We start from the raw sequence: 21,215 nt of genomic DNA, 5'->3' as shown, positions 1-21,215 counted from the left end.
GACTCTTGAAGACTTAGCTTATACAATGTATATACGTATTTGGAACGAATATCATAAATCTCTGTGCATCTTTCCTTTCACGGTAGCATTTATGTGAAAACATGCGTTTTTCAGTTTCTGCTATTCAATGGACCATACTCGTTTTAAGCAAGGGCAAGAACGAACCTAGTAGGTTGCTCTTCTTATTTGCCTGAAATGCCAACTCCTGGCGGCGATTGATGTTTGTCTGCTAGTCTGTCTGTGTGGAAATTAGCTTGACAGGCTAACGTCAAAATACGGCAGAGGATGATGAAGGTCAGCATCTTGACCTAACTTTGTTCGAATCTATCAACAGTAAAAATCAAAATGAAGCAACGAATGACGTTTATCTACGTCTTCCTTTTTGGGAGACACATATAAACTTGCGATTTGGCAAGGAATTTGAAATTGTACGAACTAACATTCCTAAATCTGATTTGCGATCACCAATAATTGATTGCCTTTGGAAGTCCATATTTGTGGCAAAAATTCAAGAATACCGAAGTTCATGTCCTTGCTGAAAATGAGTGTGTTAGTAGAAGTTGAAAATGCACATGTTTTTCACATTACTGTGAAAGAAAGATGCACAGAGATTTAAGATATTTGTTCCAATGTAGAAATAAGTCGCCATATTGTGGGGATGCAAACATGTTCAAGACTGTAGTCATACGTCATGCTTAGCTTTAAAACTAGCAGAATGTTTGAAAGTTCAGAGTGGATTAATCTGACATTAAACATAAATATGACTTTGTGTAGAATATAATCCCTACAAATGTTTTTTTTTTCCATGGTGATAGCACATTGCTACATCGGTTCTATAAAAACAAAGACTGTGTATCACTGTTGTCAAGAACATGATTTGTGGAAAAGTCAGTGGAATACGACCTACTTTCAGGGACATGTACATTCACTGTTAGAATACCCGAACTCGAACTGTCCAAACAAGCATTTGATAGACAATACAATCGTTTGTATTCCTTGTTAATTTCAATTTCAGAACAAATTTACTCTGCAACTTATGACAGTTCAAAGAGAGCACAAAATGATATATCATCAAAACCATGAAAATTGACCCACTTTAACGGACAATTGCTTAGCAACAAAACAAGAACCCAAACTTTACAAGCATGACCTTGAGAAACAATATCTTGGTTTACATTTCAGGTAAATTCTAGTTACAGAACAATTTTGGCTTGTGAGTTATGATTGTTGGAAGATGATGCAAAATAATGTATTTTATCAAAATCATAAAAAATGACCCACTTTAAAGGACAATTACGTAGCAACGAAACAAGAACCCGAACTTTACAAACATGCATTTGATAGACAATACATTGGTTTATAATCCATGTGAATTTTAATTGCAGAGCAACTTTGGTATGGGACTTATGATTGTTTAAAGAGAGCATAAAATGACATATTATCAAAATCATGAAATTTGACCCACTTCGACGGACGATTGCATAGCAACAAAACAAGAACCCAAACTTTGCTAGCATTCATCTAATAGCCCTATAGTAGGTTATTATTTGTAGTAAATTGCAAGCGAAAATACTTTATACTTATGGACTTTCAGTGCTTTGAAGTTGGGCAAAATTTCAGATTCTTTACAACCTGAAAACAGTGTATTGTATTCAGGCTGCCCAGGGCCTTAGAATTTACAGGAGATTAACTTTACTGCTATTTCATACAAGTTTAGGCATTGCTCTGATCAGCATATTCTGCCTTTGTTGTTTAGTTAAAGCATTGTTCAGTGATAGTGCCCTTAAGTTGGCCAATTTTCATGTTTTTGACATGCCCAAATCCGGCAAAATGGCCCCCAAACTTCTTTGGCCTGTTGCCATGGCAACGAGGGGTTCTGAGAATTAAGAAAACTATTTTGAGGGGTTGTGTACCAAGTACTATCACTGTCCAAAAAATGAGCCATATCTATTTTTTGACCGGTGCCAGCATTGTTTGACCCTTACAGACATTCGCTCTTAAAATCTTAGGGTCTATACTTGAATGACACATACACGCAGAGCAAAACATTTATTCCAAATCTTCCATACTGTGACACATTTTACTTCTAAAGCTAGTATAGAAGGTGATAAGTAAAAGAACCTGTTTGATATCTGCTTGAACAAACACGATGAGCGTACATACTGTCATTACTGGATATGATACATGATAGGTCAATGGTACAGGAAGCTGCTACACGTACGTAGTAAAGATCGCAAAGCTAATACCTCCAATCTCGAGTGTCTCACTGAAGGACCAGAATAGTGCCGCGAGTGCTTTAAGGTACTTCGTTTGCATTTCCAAGTATAATTTCCGCATGTAAGCCGACCTTGACAAGATCCCTCCAGTGACCTTCAGTTACATACGCGTGTTGCATATTGAGCGGACATATATGAATATGTCCCACGAATTCTATGGGCTTGACTTTTGAGTGCAAAATTTAGCGAATGACACCTTCCAGACTTTAACGTTGACGTTGTTGCACAGAGCGTTTCTGGCCGCTGGATTCCGAATCCCACCAATACTTAAACTCATACCATATCTCATAGCAACTGTCCGACCGTGCGGACCAATGGCCAATTACATGTAGCTTCTGGCAGCCAGAAATAACACAGGCTAATCCATCCTCACCTCAAACAAGGAGCACGTGGTTATAGCGAGCCTCAAATGAAAAAGAAATCAATCTCTCGTGCGTAAATCATCAATCACTGTCTGTAAGCGTTAATCACATGAGGCATTAATGAATATAGGAAAATCAAGTGGAACGTTAATATTAATCCATGCAAAACGACTCAAAGTTACAGCCGTTCAAATGTATTTTCATGGAACACCAGGGATGTTGACAATTTCACACTATCACTTGAATACATTATGTTTAATTGAATGTATCTATTTTCAAAATTATGCCGGAAGGCTAATTGCGTGAACAGTCTCAAAGACTAAGAGTAGAGAATAGGTGATACATAACGTGTCTAATCAACTATATGATACAATGTACTATTGTCGGCTTTGACTACTAAGTTGAAGGCAGTGGTTAGTGACTTGTTAGATCGACGTGCTGTATGGTGATTGGATTGTGTGCTTTTAGTAGAAATATAGGCTTTGGGCGATCACCTAAATGGTAAAAGCTCGGTTAAATTGTGACAACAGTTTGAAATAATCTGTTTCTTTCGGCTTCATAGTGAGTACACTGATAAAATCTATTTTACTTTCCACTGCATTCATTGAGCAATATACAACTATACTCTGCAGGTGTTGAGCCTCAGCCGAGGTCGACTCCAAACCGAATCCTAGCGGGTGCCTGGTGGTTGTTTGGTCTCATCGCCATATCAACGTACACCGCCAACCTCACGGCCTTCCTCACGGTCAAGAGACTGGAGCAGCCGATCAGATCCGTGGATGACCTGGTCAAGCAAACAAAAATCAAATACGGCATCCCGAAGGGCGGAAGCACGTTCGCCTTCTTCCATGATCAACAAGGTAGGTTACTGGCTTTTTCGTGCACGTTTTTTTTTTTCCTTCCGTGTACAGAGCTTTTGTTTTCGTTGTGTTTATGTGATTGCTTATAATAGTTTTGTAGTAATCTAAATACATTAGGGTAACAGGAAGTGAAGGTAAAAATGGTGTAAAGGCATAGAGGAATTGAGGTTATGTTTCAAGTAAAAAATACGGTTCTTCGCATGTAGGCTGTTTGGCGACACAGACAGCAATTTAGGTCAAAGGTCTTAGATTATCTATTTCCTGTGTTCAATTTTCTGTCTGTTGCCTTATAAGAGCTGTCTGTTGCCTTATGGGGATACAGCCAGACTCAGCTAGAGATTAATAGATAAACCAAATTATACAATACAATCACAAAACTCAAAATATTCAATGGAGTCATAAGATCTCTTATTTCTTGAATACTTTACTGTACATGACTTTTTTACACATTCTGTGTATAATATTCAATGGACATATCGATCGCAATATTTATAGATCTTACAAGCAGAAATCTTACATGAAAATGATTTGATTATAAATGTAAGAGTTGTTTTGTTGTGTATTCAGCCACAGGTACAGTCTATGAGCTGATGTGGAACTACATGAACGCAGAGGAAACAATGGTACCCAACGTCCTGGAAGGGATAAAGGAAGTAAAGAAGGTGAGCAGAATGTGACAAAATTTTAACGTGTTGCTTATTCGGTACGGATCAAAGAACCAAAGTTGCCTATAGATCAGTTGTTTTAAATCAAAGTCATGTTGTTGATTTGTATGTTGAGGCGTTGCGTTAGCGCTCTAACGACAGCCATGCATACTCGTGTAGCATTTTTGGTATGGTCTTTTTTCAGACATATGGACTCATGACAATATATGTTTTTTTTCTCTCCGTTTACAGGGTGAGTTTGTCTTTATGTATGACACACCGATGTTGGAGTACCTCACCATGACAGATGAGAGCTGTGAAATGATGATGGTCGGCAAGTCTTTCCGCCATCTTGGATATGGGCTAGCAACCCAGCATGGCAACAGGCTGTCACATATGCTTTCATTAGGGTGAGATATTTATAGTCACTCATCAATAGTGATATGATGTGCAAAGAGATGGTATGGTTAAATTTGAGATGAAAAGTAATGTTGGCGCGTATCATTTGCCATATATGCAACAGAGAGTGGAGTTCAGACTTGATAGAATAAGTCATTTATGAAGGCAATTATGACAGTTATGTACCATATATCTGACTGCTATGTACCATTTATCTGACTGTTATGTACCATATATCTGACTGTTATGTACCATATATCTGACTGTTATGTACCGTATATCTGACTGTTATGTACCGTATATCTGACTGTTATGTACCATATATCTGACAGTTATGTACCATATATCTGACTGCTATGTACCATATCAGGTAGGTAATTTTTGTGTGCGGGCCATCTTCCTACATGGCCTCCCTTTGTGAATAGAGCCACACACACCCTAAAGGCAACCCCCTCTATTCGGTCCCTAAAGGGAAACCCCGCTCTTTTCAGGACATACAATGTCCCTGCCAGAGGGGCAAAGGTAATTTGCTGTGTGTGGGCCAAACTGCTGAATGGCCTCCCTTTGGTACATATTTTAGCATGTTTTGATAGCCCGGTGTTCCAATGGGAGGGAGCAACAGGCAGTACAACATGCACATTTCTCTGGCACATAGCACGAACCCAGCTTCAACAATAAGTGAAGTCAGGCATACAGACTGTGCTAGTGCTGCCCCACCAATGCCCTCAGTTTGTCCTGCTGGGTGGGTTTCCCTGACCATGGGTGTGTGCGTGGGCAGTGGACAGTCCAGCACTGTACGGGGTGAGGAGGACCCCGCCCGCCACAGTCCTGCGACTTCACTGGTGCCCAACTGTATCGGCTTGCCGTTCCGTTGGACCACACCAGTGGAGTGGAGAGGGGGGACTTGCTGCGTGGGAAACAGCCTGTCTCCTAAATATCTCTTCTATTCCCAGGCTAGTACTACCCTCTACGTCCTTGTACTTATTGTATGTGTATGTATGTAATATTGAAATTGACTATGTACAATGTATCCTGGAGAGGCCACTCCATGCCATACGTACTGTAGCGGCATCACAACACGGGGAGCAGCAGATACCGGTTATAAACCTTCCACTCGATTGGCGTAGAGTAGGGTGCCAGGGGCTGCTTCCGTCGGTGGGAGAGATCATCGTGTCTCATTGGGCAGCTACCGCCCGCCTTAAGCTGGGCAGCCCCCAGCCAGTAGGGTGTTGCCCCGCCACAGTCCGTCTGCCTTGAAGGGTGCGCTGGGCTTAGGGCTCTACGAGCCTGAAAGACGAACTGTACCCATTGTACCCAAGACCAAAGGAAAGAAACAAACTCTCAGAATTGGTTGTTGGAATGTGCGAACAATGACTACAGGACTGTCTGATGATCTCCAGGAAATTAGTGACACTAGAAAAACAGCTGTGATTAACAATGAACTCCTGAGACTTAATGTAGACATTGCCACTCTACAAGAAACCCGTCTGGCAGACTCAGGGACCTTGCGAGAAAGTGACTACACATTCATCTGGCAGGGGAAAGCCTCACAGGAAACCAGACAGCATGGTGTAGGTTTTGCCATCAAGAACTCTCTACTAGACTCAATTGAACCGAGAGAGAAGGGTACAGAGCGAATTCTCACACTCCGGCTTCTCACAGAAAATGGGCCCTTGAACCTTGTGAGTGTGTATGCTCCAACACTGTGTTCACAAGAAGAAACCAAGGATGAGTTCTACTGCCAACTCCAGACTACCATTCAAGGTATACCCAAGCAGGAAAAGCTCCTATTACTGGGCGACTTCAATGCCCGCGTGGGCGCTGATTATGACTCCTGGCCGAATTGCCTTGGTAAATTTGGTGTTGGCAATGTAAATGACAATGGGCAACGTCTACTTGAGTTCTGCACTATCAATGATCTGTGCATTACAAACTCCTTTTTCAACACAAAACCACAGCACAAGGTGTCCTGGCGCCACCCCCGCTCCAAGCATTGGCACCAACTAGACCTGGTTATTGTGAGACGCTGTCACTTAAGCGATGTCTTACTCACCCGCTCTTATCACAGTGCTGATTGTGACACTGACCACTCCCTGGTTTGCAGTACAATCAGACTTACACCGAAAAAGATCCACCGCTCCAAACCACCTGGTAAAATCCGTATAGATGCCAGGAAAACCCAGATTCCAGAGAAAGTAGAGGAATTTGCTGAGGCCCTAGAAGCCGCTCTCCTCAACAAACCTTCAAGTGAAAATGCTGAGCAGAGGTGGAGTTACCTCAGAGACACACTCCACCGTACAGCGTTAGGTGTCTTTGGAAGAAAGCAGGGAAAGACCCAAGATTGGTTTGAGGAGTACGCAAGTGAACTAAATGTGGTCATTGAAGAAAAGCGTACAGCACTTCTAGAGCATAAGCGCGCACCCAGTCAGCTAACCTTGCAGGCCCTGAGAACTGCCAGGAGCAAAGTCCAGCGCATGGCTCGACAGTGTGCAAACAAATTCTGGCTTGATCTTTGCAAAAGCATTCAGTCTTCAGCGGAAACAGGCAACATCCGCGGTATGTACGAGGGGATAAAGAAAGCCATTGGACCAACCCAAAATAGCTCCGCACCTCTTAAGTCTCTGTCCGGTGAAACAATTACTGACAGAGGGAAGCAGATGGAACGGTGGCTAGAACATTATTCAGAGCTGTATGCAAGAGAAAATGCCATAAATGAGACAGCACTGGACAGCATCGAGACTCTGTCCGTTTTGTGGGAACTGGATGCAGTACCAACATTGGAGGAGATGAGCAAAGCCATCGACAGCCTGCGCTCAGGTAAAGCACCTGGTATGGACGGAATACCTCCTGAGGTCATCAAGAGTGCTAAAGGTGTACTGCTGCCTGAACTGCATGATATACTGTGTAAATGCTGGGAGGAGGGAGAGATACCACAGGACATGAAAGACTCAAACATTGTCACATTATACAAAAATAAAGGAGATAGAAGCGATTGTAATAATTATCGCGGAATTTCCTTACTCAGTATTGTGGGGAAAATCTTTGCACGGGTGGTCCTAGGTCGGCTGCAGCGACTTGCTGACAGAGTGTATCCGGAGTCCCAATGTGGCTTCAGGTCAGAGCGTTCCACCATTGATATGATATTCTCCCTACGACAGTTACAAGAAAAATGCAGAGAACAGAGACAACCTCTTTATATTGCTTTTATAGATCTAACAAAAGCTTTTGATCTCGTCAGCAGAGATGGCCTATTCAAAATACTTGTCAAGATCGGATGCCCTCCGAAACTTCTCAGGATGATCCAGTCCTTTCACACAGGTATGAAAGGAGTTGTCCAGTTTGATGGATCGTCCTCTGAAGCTTTCGACATTCGCAGTGGGGTAAAGCAGGGCTGCGTATTGGCCCCAACCCTGTTCGGAATTTTCTTTGCAGTAATGCTGAAACATGCTTTCGGCTCTTCAACTGAAGGAGTGTATCTCCACACCAGGTCAGATGGGAAACTTTTCAACTTGGCCAGACTTAAAGCCAAAACCAAAGTCCGTGAAGTACTTATCAGAGACCTTCTATTTGCAGATGATGCTGCACTGGCAGCTCACTCTGTGAACAAGCTACAAACACTGTTGGACAAATTCTCTGCTGCCTGTCAGGACTTCAGCTTGACCATAAGTATAAAGAAAACACAAGTGATGGGCCAGGGAGTCGACCACCCCCCAGCAGTCACCATCAACAATTATGAGTTGGAAGTGGTTCCCAAGTTTACTTACCTAGGGTCCACCGTGACAGACAACCTTTCCCTGGAAGCTGAAATAAATTGTAAAATAGGACGAGCAGCAACTACTTTTGCCAGACTACAAAAGAGAGTCTGGGGAAATCAGAAACTTACAATACACACAAAGATTGCTGTTTATAGGGCGTGTGTGCTCAGTGTTCTGCTTTATGGCAGCGAAACATGGTCCCTATACACAAGTCAGGAAAGGAAACTTAACACATTTCACATGCGTTGCTTGCGTAGAATTCTTCATATCAAGTGGAGTGATTATGTCACCAATGTAGATGTACTTACACGTGCTAATATTCCTAGTATGTTCACGCTGCTGACGCAGCGAAGACTTCGCTGGCTTGGTCATGTGTGCCGTATGCCAGATGGGAGGATCCCAAAGGACTTATTGTACAGTGAACTGGCTACTGGGACAAGAACCCGTGGTCGTCCCCACCTACGCTTTAAGGATGTTATCAAACGGGACTTGAAAGCCCTCGACATGAACATTGACAGTTGGGAGACACTTGCAGCAAACAGAACTGGTTGGAAACAGGGAGTCAAGGAGGGACTAAAACGGGGGGAAGAAAAGCAGAGACTTGCATCAGAACACAAAAGGTCAAAACGTATACGCAAAAACAAACAATAAGTACATTGTGTAGAAATTATATGTAGTACTACTCATGGTCCTGCGAGACCGACGAGTGCCTTTACTTACTTACTTATGTACCATATATCTGACTGCTATGTACCATATATCTGACTGCTGTTATGTACCATATATCTGACTGTTATATACCATATATCTGACTGCTGTTATGTACCATATATCTGACTGTTATGTACCATATATCTGACTGTTATGTACCATATATCTGGCAGCTATGTACCATGTATCTGACAGTTATGTACCATATATCTGACTGCTATGTACCATATATCTGACTGCTGTTATGTACCATATATCTGACTGTTATGTGCCATATATCTGACTGTTATGTACCATATATCTGGCAGTTATGTACCATATATCTGACTGCTGTTATGTACCATATATCTGACTGTTATGTACCATATATATGAATCCATTCTGTGCTAATTGCGACGTTGACCGTTGACGAGTGCCAGGAATCGATCAATGAACAATGATAATCGAAGCCTCAGTTCCATGATTTATGAACAAAACATACAAGGAACTCTAAATATTTTACCGAGGTATGAGCTCAGCGAACTCTGGTTTTACTTGTTTTGATACACCAGGGAGGTTATATCTCTACAAAAACTCCTTGGATACACGTAATATTGAGAAAAGTTTCGGCATATACTGCATGAGGAAAATAATTAAACATAACATTGATGTTCTTGTTTTCTCTTAAATCTTCAGTATTTTAAAGCTGAAAGAGGCGGGGAAAATAGATAGATTTCGAAACGTCTGGTGGCCGACAGTTGGCTGTGCTCTAGATGGAGGGGTTACAACACAGGCGGGAGCAGATCGTCTGGGGCTGGACAGCTTCTACGGAGTGTTCGTCATCGTCGCCGTTGGAGTAGCGTTAACAGTTATCTATCTGATGATGGAAGTCACCTGGACGTACTGTTGCAAGCCAAAGACACAGATGGTATGGAGACTTAGTTTACTCTTAGTTTTCTACAAACACATCTCCTTTATACTCCTGTGATTAGCCTTACCTCCCCGCTCGCACTTCTCGCAGGCTTAACTCTATTAATTTGGTTTAGATGTAATTCAATACGTTTGCTTATACTCTGTAAAGTATTTCGACCATATTCGACATGGCCTTTATGTTTTATTTCCATAATTGCATTTAAATTACTCGTATATAAACTACATTTAGCTCCTGTCACACATGACCGACCATTTCCTCCCAACCTTCACCGGAACATGGTTGGAGCTAGTCGTGAACAGGGTGATTTGACATTGCGTGATAGAGATTAAGAGATTGATTATGTAGATCGCACACATGAACAAATTAAAATTGTGACATGCTATGGTCTATCAATGATATAAAATGCATGCCTGTACGTGAAGCCAGCACATTGCATGTTTTGCCAGATGGGTGAATCCTGGTCCCCTGCCCCCGGGGTCCCGGATGACCACGGCCCGTTCCCTGCCCCTGGGGCCCCCGATGACCACCGCCCGTATTGCGTGGTCATGCAGACAGGGTGTGAGTGTGGGCCTATCTCGTGCTTCTGTAAGGTAACGCCAAAATCACGGTATCCAAAGCAAGACTTAGTTTGTGTCTGTGTCGAATGTGGTTGAAATGCTGAATAGATTAGCATGGCGTGCATTGAAGAAGGCACAATTTCAATGGAATTGTGAAGTAGTGTAGTTTGTCTGTAGAAGCTGTGCTTGTAGCCAGATTGCTTTATGTATTTGCCAGGGTAGAGATTGACATATCTGTCGGTAGAGATCCCGATAAGAGTATCCTGACCTGAGTCGGGATCTCTATGGTTGGAGCCGGGTATTTTGCTACATCGCAATCTCTATCATCACAATGTATTGCTCTAATTTCGATATAGAAATTTAAGAACGAGGATTTCTCTATATGTTGAATATCGTGGCATATTCATGAGATATCTTTGAGGTGTCCTGACAAATTTACTTTCAAATGTTCAAAGTATGAGTATGTTTTTCATTTGCAGTCGGAAACAGAATTTTCCCTGACCAAGCAAGAGTCTTCACATCAAAGACTGCTGGAAAAAGACTTCCTGCGCGCCATCGACAGCGGCTTGGTGCAGATCTTCATCAAGAAGACAGGGGGCGCTTCTGCCAATGGGATCGTTGCAAATGGGGACAGGTCGTTGTGAACTACGTCATTGGGACAATTTGTTTCGTTGCCAGGAGCAAAAAAAGTCATTGCGTCTTCTCTATTAAGCTTTAAACGCGTACTTTCTTTGCTGTGATTGTTGAAGGAAATGCAGTAATCATTATTAACTGCAAAATAAAATCAGTAGACGTATTTAGATGAATACTTCAAAGCTAAGGTGCTGAACTCGGTATATGTATGAAAAGAGTGTATAGCAATTTTTTGAAGTAGCGGATTACTAAATCTAAAGGTGTGCAATGCACATTATATCAACAGAAATTGAAGTCGATGCCTCGACTAGATACTTTTCTCAATTTATATGTCAGTCTTTCATAGTACAGTAACCATAAAAACGTTTTTGTCATGACGACATAGATTTGTTTGTAGCAAAACCATTTCTGTGTCAACCACGACAAGTTTAATATAAATCATGTATAAATTTTTTAATAGATGGCGATTGATAACGTATCATCTACGAAAGACAAATCAAAAATAGATTATGAGATAAAAGTGTAAATATGGAAAATCATTATTATTTCAAGTATTTTCTATGGTCATGAAATCATGATAATTCTGTTAAATCTAGTTAGCCTCATAGTTACCTTATAATGGACAAATGACAATGAAGCCTACCTTGAATTAATAGATATTTCATTACTTTGGAGAAGACATGCTTCAAAATGTTTTGGATGTTCTACATAGATATGCATTTAAAAACAATTAAACCCAATGTATCCTTTCCAATTCTGATTATATGAATCGGACATATACCTTGTACATAGTTCCTGTACGTAAATCATGTATATAAACTTACGTCATGTCAATGTAGTTTTATAATCTGATCTAATTAAATGTAACGAAGATGAACAACGATAAAATCATTTAAAGTAGTGGTGATTTCATTGCGAAATCAACAAATAGTTAGTTTTTTTTTGCCTTGTATGTTATTCGAGGAACTAAAATCGTTGTAAGGATGTGCCAAGTTCAAATGAACCTTAAGTCCAGTTTTGGTTTTGACTCCTTTTTTGACAGATGGTAGATATGGACGCAAGGACGTCATTAAGCTTCTATTTCTTCGTTTATAATGTATAACTGGTATCAATGTTGTAATCAGTGACAAGTCTGGCATAAGATTTATGCTTTGTTGTAATAAAGTTATCACAAATTATTAATGCCTGTGGTCATGACTTCCTCGCCTTCATAATACATTTTCCATTTGGAACACCAATCATATGAAAGCATATGAAGACATTCATGTGTTTTATATAACAAACTAGAGTTCGGCGACCTCATACCTCCATGAATATTTAGAGCTTTTGTAAATTTATGCAATTAACTAACATTAACATAATTATTGCATGGTGTTGTTCATCAGAATAACGTACACATGTCACAATAATAAAATTCCAATCATTGCTCATATTTTAAATATGAGGTTTTGCAATTCTTACATAAATTATGCAAATAAGTTCCCCATTACCATGTTTGATATCTGATGATATTCCACCTAACATAATTAACATATGTTACATTTATTGACGTCCAGTTATTGAAAACAATGAAATTATACAATTTCCTCATTAATTATGCAAATTAAGTACTCATTTGCATAACATGTATCTCATTATAAACATCTTTGCCTAAGCTACCTGCATGCCTAAAATGATGTCGATTCGTCAATCCTTTCTGCAGTTATCCTCTTTGGAATGTCTTGACAAAACGCCCCTGCAGTTCCGAAATTAAATGTTAGGGGGCTGAAACTTGCCCCACTTTAGCATGACACTGCATGCTATCTACCACACAAATGTCAAGACCTTATCATGTCCAGGACAAGAGATACATTGAAAAAACTGCTAGGATATAGTATTCTCATTAATTATGCAAATGTCCTCTAATTTTGAATAATTAGTACTTAATTCTGTACAACATTGTCTAAGGTACCTACATACCAAAAATCACGAAAATCCGTTGTTTCCTTCTTGAGTTATCCACTTCAGAAGTTTTTGACAAAAATGCCCCTGCTATCCCAAACCTAGTCGCTAGGGGGCCCAAACTTATGTCACTTATTCCTGAGCACAAGAGCTATCTAACACCTCAAAATCGTGACCATACCTTGTTCAGAACACGAGATAGCAAAACCGGAAGTTGCACTGCAGTTCCAAGGGAAGCCGCTAGGGGGCCCAAAATCTAACCACTTCCAGCTTTTGTAACACCCTACCAACACACCAAGTATGAAACCAATCCACCCAGCCGTTCTTGAGTTATCTTGTTGACAGACAGACAGACAGACAGGCAGACACACACACACACACACACACACAAACGCAGGGTAAACTAGAGTTCGGCGACCTCATACCTCCATGAAAATTTAGAGCTTTTGTATATTTCATGCAATTGACTAACACATTAACATAATTTATGCATGGCGTTGTTCAGCATTCACTAACGTACACATGTCACAATTTTAAAATTCCCATTATTGATCATAAAGCGGTTTTGCAATTTTTACATAAATTATGCAAATAAGTTCCTCATTACCATATTTGGTATCTGCTTATATTCCACCTATCATAATTAACATGTGTTACATTTATTGAAGTCCAGTTATTGAAAACAATGGAATTATACAATTTCCTCATTACTTATGCAAATTAACTCCTCATTTGCATAACATGTATATCATTATGAACGTCTTTGCCCAAGGTACCCGCATGCCTAATATGATGCCATTCCGTCAATCCTTTCTGCATTTATCCTCTTTGGAATGTCTTGACAAAAATGCCCCTGCAGTTCCCAAATTAGATGTTAGGGGGCTGAAACTTGCCCCACTTTGTCATGACGCTAAGAGCTATCTACCATCCAAATGTCACGACCATATCACGTACGGGACAAGAGATACATTGAAAAAACTGCTATGATAGAGTATTCTCATTAATTATGCAAATGTACTCCTATTATGCATAATTAGTATTTTATTTTGTACAACATTGTCTAAGGTACCTACATACCAAAAATCGTGAAAATCCGTTGTTCCCTTCTTGAGTTATCGTCTTCAGAAGTTTTTGACAAAAATGCCCCTGCTATCCCAAAACTAGCCGCTAGGGGGCCCAAACTTTTTTCACTCATTCCTGAGCACAACAGCTATCTAACACCCCAAAATCGTGATCATAACTTGTTCAGAACACGAGATAGCAAAACCGGAAGTTGCGCTGCAGTACCAAGGGAAGACGCTATGGGGCCCAAAATCTAATCATTTCTAGCTTTCATCACATCCCACCAACACACCAAGTATGAAACCAATCCGCCCAGCCGTTCTTGAGTTATCTTGTTGACAGACAGACAGACACACACACACACACACAAACGCAGGGTAAACTAGAGTTCGGCGACCTCATACCTCCATGAAAATTTAGAGGTAAATATAACCTCCATGACATTTCATGGAGGTAATGATTGTGTTATGGGGATTTAGAAGACAAATATGATGTATATTTCATATGAATAAGGTCAGTCATCGTGCCCAAACATAAAAAAGAATAGCCAACGATTACAAGAGGCCATCTTTAATGATTGACTAGGTCCGTTCAGTCTTTGCTTAACAATGATATACCCTTTGTTGCAATCTGTTTCTGATGTGATGAATAGCATTATTACATGAAATGTTACCATAATCAGTATATACTAATATGTTATCCACTAAACGCAACAATTGTAGCAGCATCTAATATTCAAAAGACAATTAGGACACATTTATGCGGTTGGCCTATTGTACATATTTACAGACATTAATATTTGTTACTAGTTAAAGTCGCAGATCATAACAGTAAAGTATGATGTTGCTTTTATATCTTTTCCCAATGGACTTTAACTTTAATTTGAATAATAATCTGAAAATATCTGTCCCTACCTAATGCACAAGTCAGTTGTAAAGTTGCACAACACATTTTGACAGAGCATCTGTCAACTATAGACGGGATATCGTCCTTATATGCACAAACATGACTTTCTACATGTATGATACGTTCTGTCGAAGTGCTGAGACAAATACGGATTTCAGTCAGTAGGAAAGGTAACTAGATCTAGTAACATTTCTTCAGTCAATCTTTAGCCAATCAGCGTGCGCTCCGGGTCATGACGTCATTTTCCAGCGGAACCGCTCAGTAGATATCTATGGTGTTCCAGTCCGGGACGGGAGCCATTCTGCCCCACTGGGCCCTGTCGTTCCAGTCCGGTGTCGGCACGCCCAGAGTCTTCCCCCACTGCTGTGCAGACGGGTGGACCCTCATGGCTCTCTGCACGCGGATCTCGCACATAATCAGCACGGAGAAGACGGGCACATACACCACCAGCACTAGGAGGATGGGCAGGGTGATGTAGATAGGCGGGTCGCCCAAAATATCGTTCTTTTCGATGATCATTTGTTTGATCTGCTCTTCAGTTAGTTGAGGCAGAGTGGGTAGTTTTTCAACCTGATTCTCCTGTGTTGGGGACTCCTGTGTTGGGTTCCCCAGGGTGGGGGAGGTAGATGACACCCCTGGTGCAGTTGTATTTGTCACACTCTCAGATTGAGTTATTATGGCTGCAATGAAAGAAATTGGGTCTTCAACAACTTATTTGCCGAACTGTTTAACAAGTTGGTGAATTGAACAACGGGAATGTTGTTAGTATTCTGTATCTATATGACACGATAGGCATCTAGAAGGCAACATTTTCGCGAAAATGCAGAATATTTCCCCCCTTAGCCTTTTGTAAAGCTACTCGAACACAATATTATACCATTAGTATTTTGTGTAAGTAAACAAAGACACGAGAAGGAAAAAAATAAAAAATACATCTACTCGTTTTTTAATTAAACAGGTCATTAACGTAATCATACTATACCATCATTAGGCTAGCTCTATAGTATTGTGTTCGATGAAATTCTCATCGATCATATTTACAATTACACTACTGTTAGTGTAAGTATATTCAATAACAACCTAAAGCTCTTTTTTTTCTAAAAGCGTGGAAGAAAAAGAAGAAAGAACACAAAGCAGAAACAATATGTTTTTCATACCAGAGGAAACATAATAATTCACCAGATAATAGTTGCTCAAGCAACTTTGTAGATTTATAACCTCTCCGACGTTTCAGACAGCATCAGCTGTCTTTCGTTTGTAACACGTTTGTAACAAAACATGATCTAGAGTCCAACAGGTATTGAACCAAAATTCTGAATTAATATGTAGATATGATTGAGATATGCTTCGGTATCTTACTACCCACGTGTCAAACTATATTCGACATGAATCTAGAAAATATCATCATTAGCGACTACCTACCTGCCATTGTGGCCAGCCAGAGGCAAGGAAACCAGAAGAGACCCATTTTCGCCGTCCTGTGTATGTTGATACGTCCCTCTGTGTGGTTTTTCCCTTTGAGTTATCTCAGCGCCAAAAACCAAAAACGGTCTTTTGAGTTTTCTCAGCGTGTACGATGTTTATCAAATCATGACCTTAGATGCCTGTGATTCGTCTGTGGCCTTTGCTTCGCAGATAGGATCAAAAATTAATCAGCTGCGTGTTGCTAAGGATATTGCACTTGACGATAACCTTTAACTTGCTTACAGAATGAGTATTCTAAGAAAGGTGAACATTAACTATTTATTCAGTGATGATTGAGGACTCTATTTGTTCACGTTCAACAAGTTGACGTGATCTATGATCGCTGATGATCTAATGACGTTAAACAGTTTCTTTCTGGCGCCGTTCCATCAGGAAAACAATGTGCTATAGTTAATTATTGATACGTCGTTAATGTCTTTTTGATGTCTCTCAGATTCCTTTTGTTAGTCAAGTGGCATGAAGATGTAAGGTCCTCACGATATTCAGACTCTCAAGGGATCTGGTGCCTTTTTTTAAGATGCCTTCTGCTAATCTGGTGCTTTATGGATAGATTGTATGGAAGTATTATTCCTTGATAAGCCCACTTCACCAGACGGTTAGCATCCGTACATCGACCGAATATGAATTAGTATGACCATTATAATTTATCATTTAAATCTTTTGAGCAGCCTTCTCGTGTTGGGTCAATCATTCATTACTCTTAGCTAGTGAGAGGTTGAGCTAGTCTCAATCGGGATGCTTCTGACTTATAGGGGGAAGAGATCCGTAGCCTCGGAGTGGCCCTTTTGTCACACCTTGAAGCGACCTTCGGGACTTGGGGACCATTGAGTAAAACAAAGAAGAAAGATTACTATAATCAGTTAAAACGCGATATAAACCTGAATAAATACAATCCCCTTTAAAGCTTAAAGCTTCATTTGGCAAAAGAATGTACCAGGTAAATATTAGAGATCAGAAAACGTCTACGAAGGTCTAGTTCTCATGCAAGAATGGTTTATTGCATTAATTGTCACATTCAGTCACACATTTACATCTACCTTAAAACCATCAAACAGTAAGCTATGTTATTTAGAGGGAAAAACCATAACATGACAGTCTATGACAGTCTATGATTTTAATGTTATCATTTTAGTTATACCTTTGAATATATTTGACATTTTAATGACTCAGATATAATGAGACCAGCATTAGTTCATCGCTTTGTACTCCAAGCATCGTTAATTAATCTTCATGTTGGTAAAACAACATGCTCTAAGTTTCTTGTGTTCAATAACTATTTGCAAGCAGTCAACTTTATAATGCAGCAAAGGTTTACGTACATTTGCCCCGGTGTGCGAAAAGCATGATTATGCGATGGTTTAAACGCAAATTATACACTCAATAGCGGGTGCGAGTAGATTTCGGATACATCCGGTGGTGTTCACCATCATTAGATATCAGACGAGAAAAACCGTACCTGCGAGGTGTAATTTGTTCCGATGATGATGTTCGGATGGTGTATGCTATCAGATTACACAGTGTTTAGTTACAATAATATGTCACATTTTACGTACAATGCACATCATATAACTTTATCTATGTAATCGCAACGACTCCGCCATTGTCATTGGACACCAGAGTTTTGTTTCCTCCAATAGGATGCACCTTAGTTGTGCGCTCGTTTGTTTTTGCCGACAGTGCGCAGACTCCAAGGCCTATGCACAGTAGAGCCAGCACGCCGATTCCCGCCATAATTCCCGTCGTCAGTTTTTCACCCGTGCTCATCACTTGGCCTGCGCCTATCAGAAGATAAGATGAATTTCAAACAAACGAAAGTAGTTGATGTATTTGACAAAAATCTAAAAAATACGGCCGAATTCAATCCGTAGGCTTCGTATCGAAAGCACAGGTTTCTAAGTTAAAAGGGTTATTGAAACACTTTTCTTAAAATGCAAAAAGCTCAGTGTGTAATACTTGATACGTATTGACTTGGTAAGGTATATGTCTGGTATGATAGCGTTGACGTCTTAAAATCATATATAATTATTCATTTATTGAACGCGAAAAATGATGTAAAGAAGGTCAACTGAATGAATTTAAAAAGTATATTGATCAAAGGTTTGGGACGTTCTTTGTTGCAGTATGACTTAGACGTGTGCAACGTTCTGAAGCAGACGTACGTGGGTCTTGAAATGTTCTCTCATCCTCTGGAACACGAGTGGTGTAACGTGTTGTTTCGTCACTACGGTGGATCAATGTAGGAGAGTTGTTTCCGTTGGTAATGCATGTGTAAAATTCAAGCAAGAAAGTGTAAATCAGTAAATATCTTATTACAAGATTTTGTGCATAACTTTATGCATGGTATTGTATTGTGAAAACATTACCAGTTGCGAAGAATGCCCTAAATGCCGAAACATTTTACAAAGATAATTTAGATATCAGAGACATTATGTCTATAGATTTTCCTCGTTGCTTTATGCGTATGTTAAATTTTCTTTCTGTGGGTTGATTTAAAACGAAGGAATCTGACGTTACCTTGATGTCCTTGACACGATACGATTGGTCACCACCCCAGGCAGACGTAGCCTTGACGTTTGGTTTCCTTGAGTGGACACTGTTGTCGAGTTTATAGCAGGGTTGGTGTTGTCTGTAATGGTCGAAGCTGTCTCGGGCAGCTCTGTGGAAACGTTACTGCGTGGCTGCGATGGGTTTAGGGTACTAAACAGTAGCAAGTTCAGTGTCCCTGTCCTTGGTGCTGAAGATGATGATGATGATGTAGGAGCAGACGGTGTTGCTGATGTAGAATGCTGTGCTGAGTTTGGTGTTGGCTGTGAAGAAGCCGCTGGATTGAAGGTTGATAGAGAAGAGAACGCCGACATCAGAGGGGAAGACCGTGTTACACCTGGCGATGGCGATGGTGCCCTTGCTGTTGATAGGTTGCTGGATGTTCGAATTCCTGATGACGTCGAGGTAGTGATAGCCATGGTATTGCTTACTAAAGGTATTACATCGGTGGACATAGTTTCTCTCGTTTCCGGCAGATCTGAGACTGTGATGCGTGGTGTTATGTCGGTGACACTAGACGTTTCGTTTTCGCCGACCGTAAAATTAAACCAAGCTGTCGTGTTGTCGATAGGCGGCAGCAAAGTCCCGTTAGTGGAAGGCTCGGTCGCATTCAAACAGTTTGACGACCCTGTCAGAATTATAGTAAACATCGAAGTTGGAAGCTTAAGTTTCAGGTCATGACTTGTGCAATACTAGACAGCATGCAGACATTTGAAACTCACATTGTCATAAGTCAAACATGCTTATGATGTGGTATTTTTTATATAAGAGTAAATGAATTGGAAACGTACTTGCTTTTATATAACATTGAGAAATTCTTACCGAATAAAGAAGCCACTGCAGCCACAAATGCCAAGTAGTGACCGTCCATGTTGCTTATGGTGTACTGTACTGTACAGAGATCAACATCTGTAGAATATGTCCTGCTCGACTTCCTTTGAAAGCATAATCTAAATTGGGCAGGTCTATTAAAAGGGAAATAGCTGCAACCAGTTGCGTGCAAGGGGCTCAGCCATGAGATATGCTTCACAATGAATCCATTTGGCTGCTGAAAAATCCAATTTCCCTCCATTGAATAGTGTGAAAATACAGTTTTATATCGCTAAACCATTTTTTGTATCACCAGCAACTGACTGTTCATAAGAAATGGACCTTTACCACATAGTAGGATAATGGTATAGTCGTATAGGCCTATAAGCATTTCATGTACATCTTTTGAATTCTACTGAATACATTGAAAATTAAGCTCCGTTTGAGTAAGAACGTCTATACCAGGCTAATGCAGGGTATAAATCTAATATTCCGTGGTTTATCCCTTTGAGAATAGATTTAACGGGTGCATTGTCCAATCGTTAGCGTGCCGAAACCATTACCGTCAACAGAGAACCATTGTTATGGAAACGATATACCCAGATCTGGCTATTGATACATGTCAACAAAACGTTTCCAAGCACATGACAAAAATCATTACGCAACCGCCTTCAAGGCATTTAACCGCCGTGTGCTGCAAATATACAGTACACACAATGTACAGAATAGAAAGAAGGTTATCGTGAGTCGAACCTTGATCCGTCACACACTGTGTGGTATACTATCACTTAAGTGAGTGTCTTGAGCCATTTTTCTATAATGGTTCACTTCAATTGGCACGTTTCTAAAATAATATAGAAACAAAATATGCAACAGTTAATGTAAAACTTACCATGCTGGGAGAAAGGAGTACAGGCCACATTAGTTTACTGTTTTGGGTCTTCTACCGACCGGTTTCTTAAAAAACGATCTATTCTAGGCCATGACGTTTATGGTGAAATGCCTCATGTGTCATGTAATGTCTAATGGTCTGTAAGGACAGAATTAAGAACCGTTGTCGACTTTGCTTCATTTCTTCAAGAAAATAAAAAAATAACTAAATGAAACATTACTTCGGACAAAACATGCCTGACTGGTCACTTGCCATTGTATTTACTGTAAACAAAAAGGAAAACTCATTAATAGACAAACATTATTGGTCTACATTATGTAGACCCACGATTTCTAACCAGAAAAGAGTAGTTTAATCTGTAGTTAAAGTAATATGTTGACGCAGAGTACTTATTCTCATAAGGAATGATTATTTTTCCGACTAATCAAAGAAACCAATCATGATGCCTGGATGAATCTGTTTTAT

General features: G+C 40.3%; 2 protein-coding genes across 2 annotated transcripts in view; one reads left to right on the top strand and one right to left on the bottom strand.

Moving 5' to 3' along the window:
* The window catches only part of LOC118409999 (glutamate receptor ionotropic, delta-1-like), a 31,207-nt gene extending 18,919 nt beyond the window's left edge, over window positions 1-12,288 (top strand). The window contains exons 7-11 of the mRNA XM_035811444.1: window positions 3,271-3,498; window positions 4,066-4,160; window positions 4,395-4,552; window positions 9,683-9,914; window positions 10,957-12,288. Of these exons, the coding sequence (XP_035667337.1) occupies window positions 3,271-3,498; window positions 4,066-4,160; window positions 4,395-4,552; window positions 9,683-9,914; window positions 10,957-11,121 (878 nt within the window). The 3' untranslated portion in view covers window positions 11,122-12,288. The remainder of the gene's footprint in view (window positions 1-3,270; window positions 3,499-4,065; window positions 4,161-4,394; window positions 4,553-9,682; window positions 9,915-10,956) is intronic.
* Window positions 12,289-14,594: 2,306 nt separating this feature from the next.
* On the bottom strand, window positions 14,595-16,661 carry LOC118410189. Its single transcript, XM_035811730.1, has 2 exons — window positions 16,442-16,661; window positions 14,595-15,699 (listed from the first exon to the last, which is right to left on the bottom strand). Exons 1-2 carry the CDS (start codon window positions 16,485-16,487, stop codon window positions 15,278-15,280), a joined length of 468 nt encoding a protein of 155 aa, XP_035667623.1. The 5' UTR covers window positions 16,488-16,661; the 3' UTR covers window positions 14,595-15,277.
* Window positions 16,662-21,215: the final 4,554 nt, after the last annotated feature.

The sequence above is a fragment of the Branchiostoma floridae genome, chromosome 2, assembly GCF_000003815.2.
Source record: "Branchiostoma floridae strain S238N-H82 chromosome 2, Bfl_VNyyK, whole genome shotgun sequence".
Taxonomy (NCBI): Eukaryota; Metazoa; Chordata; class Leptocardii; order Amphioxiformes; family Branchiostomatidae; genus Branchiostoma; species Branchiostoma floridae.
This window is presented reverse-complemented; position numbering and strand designations above follow the sequence as displayed.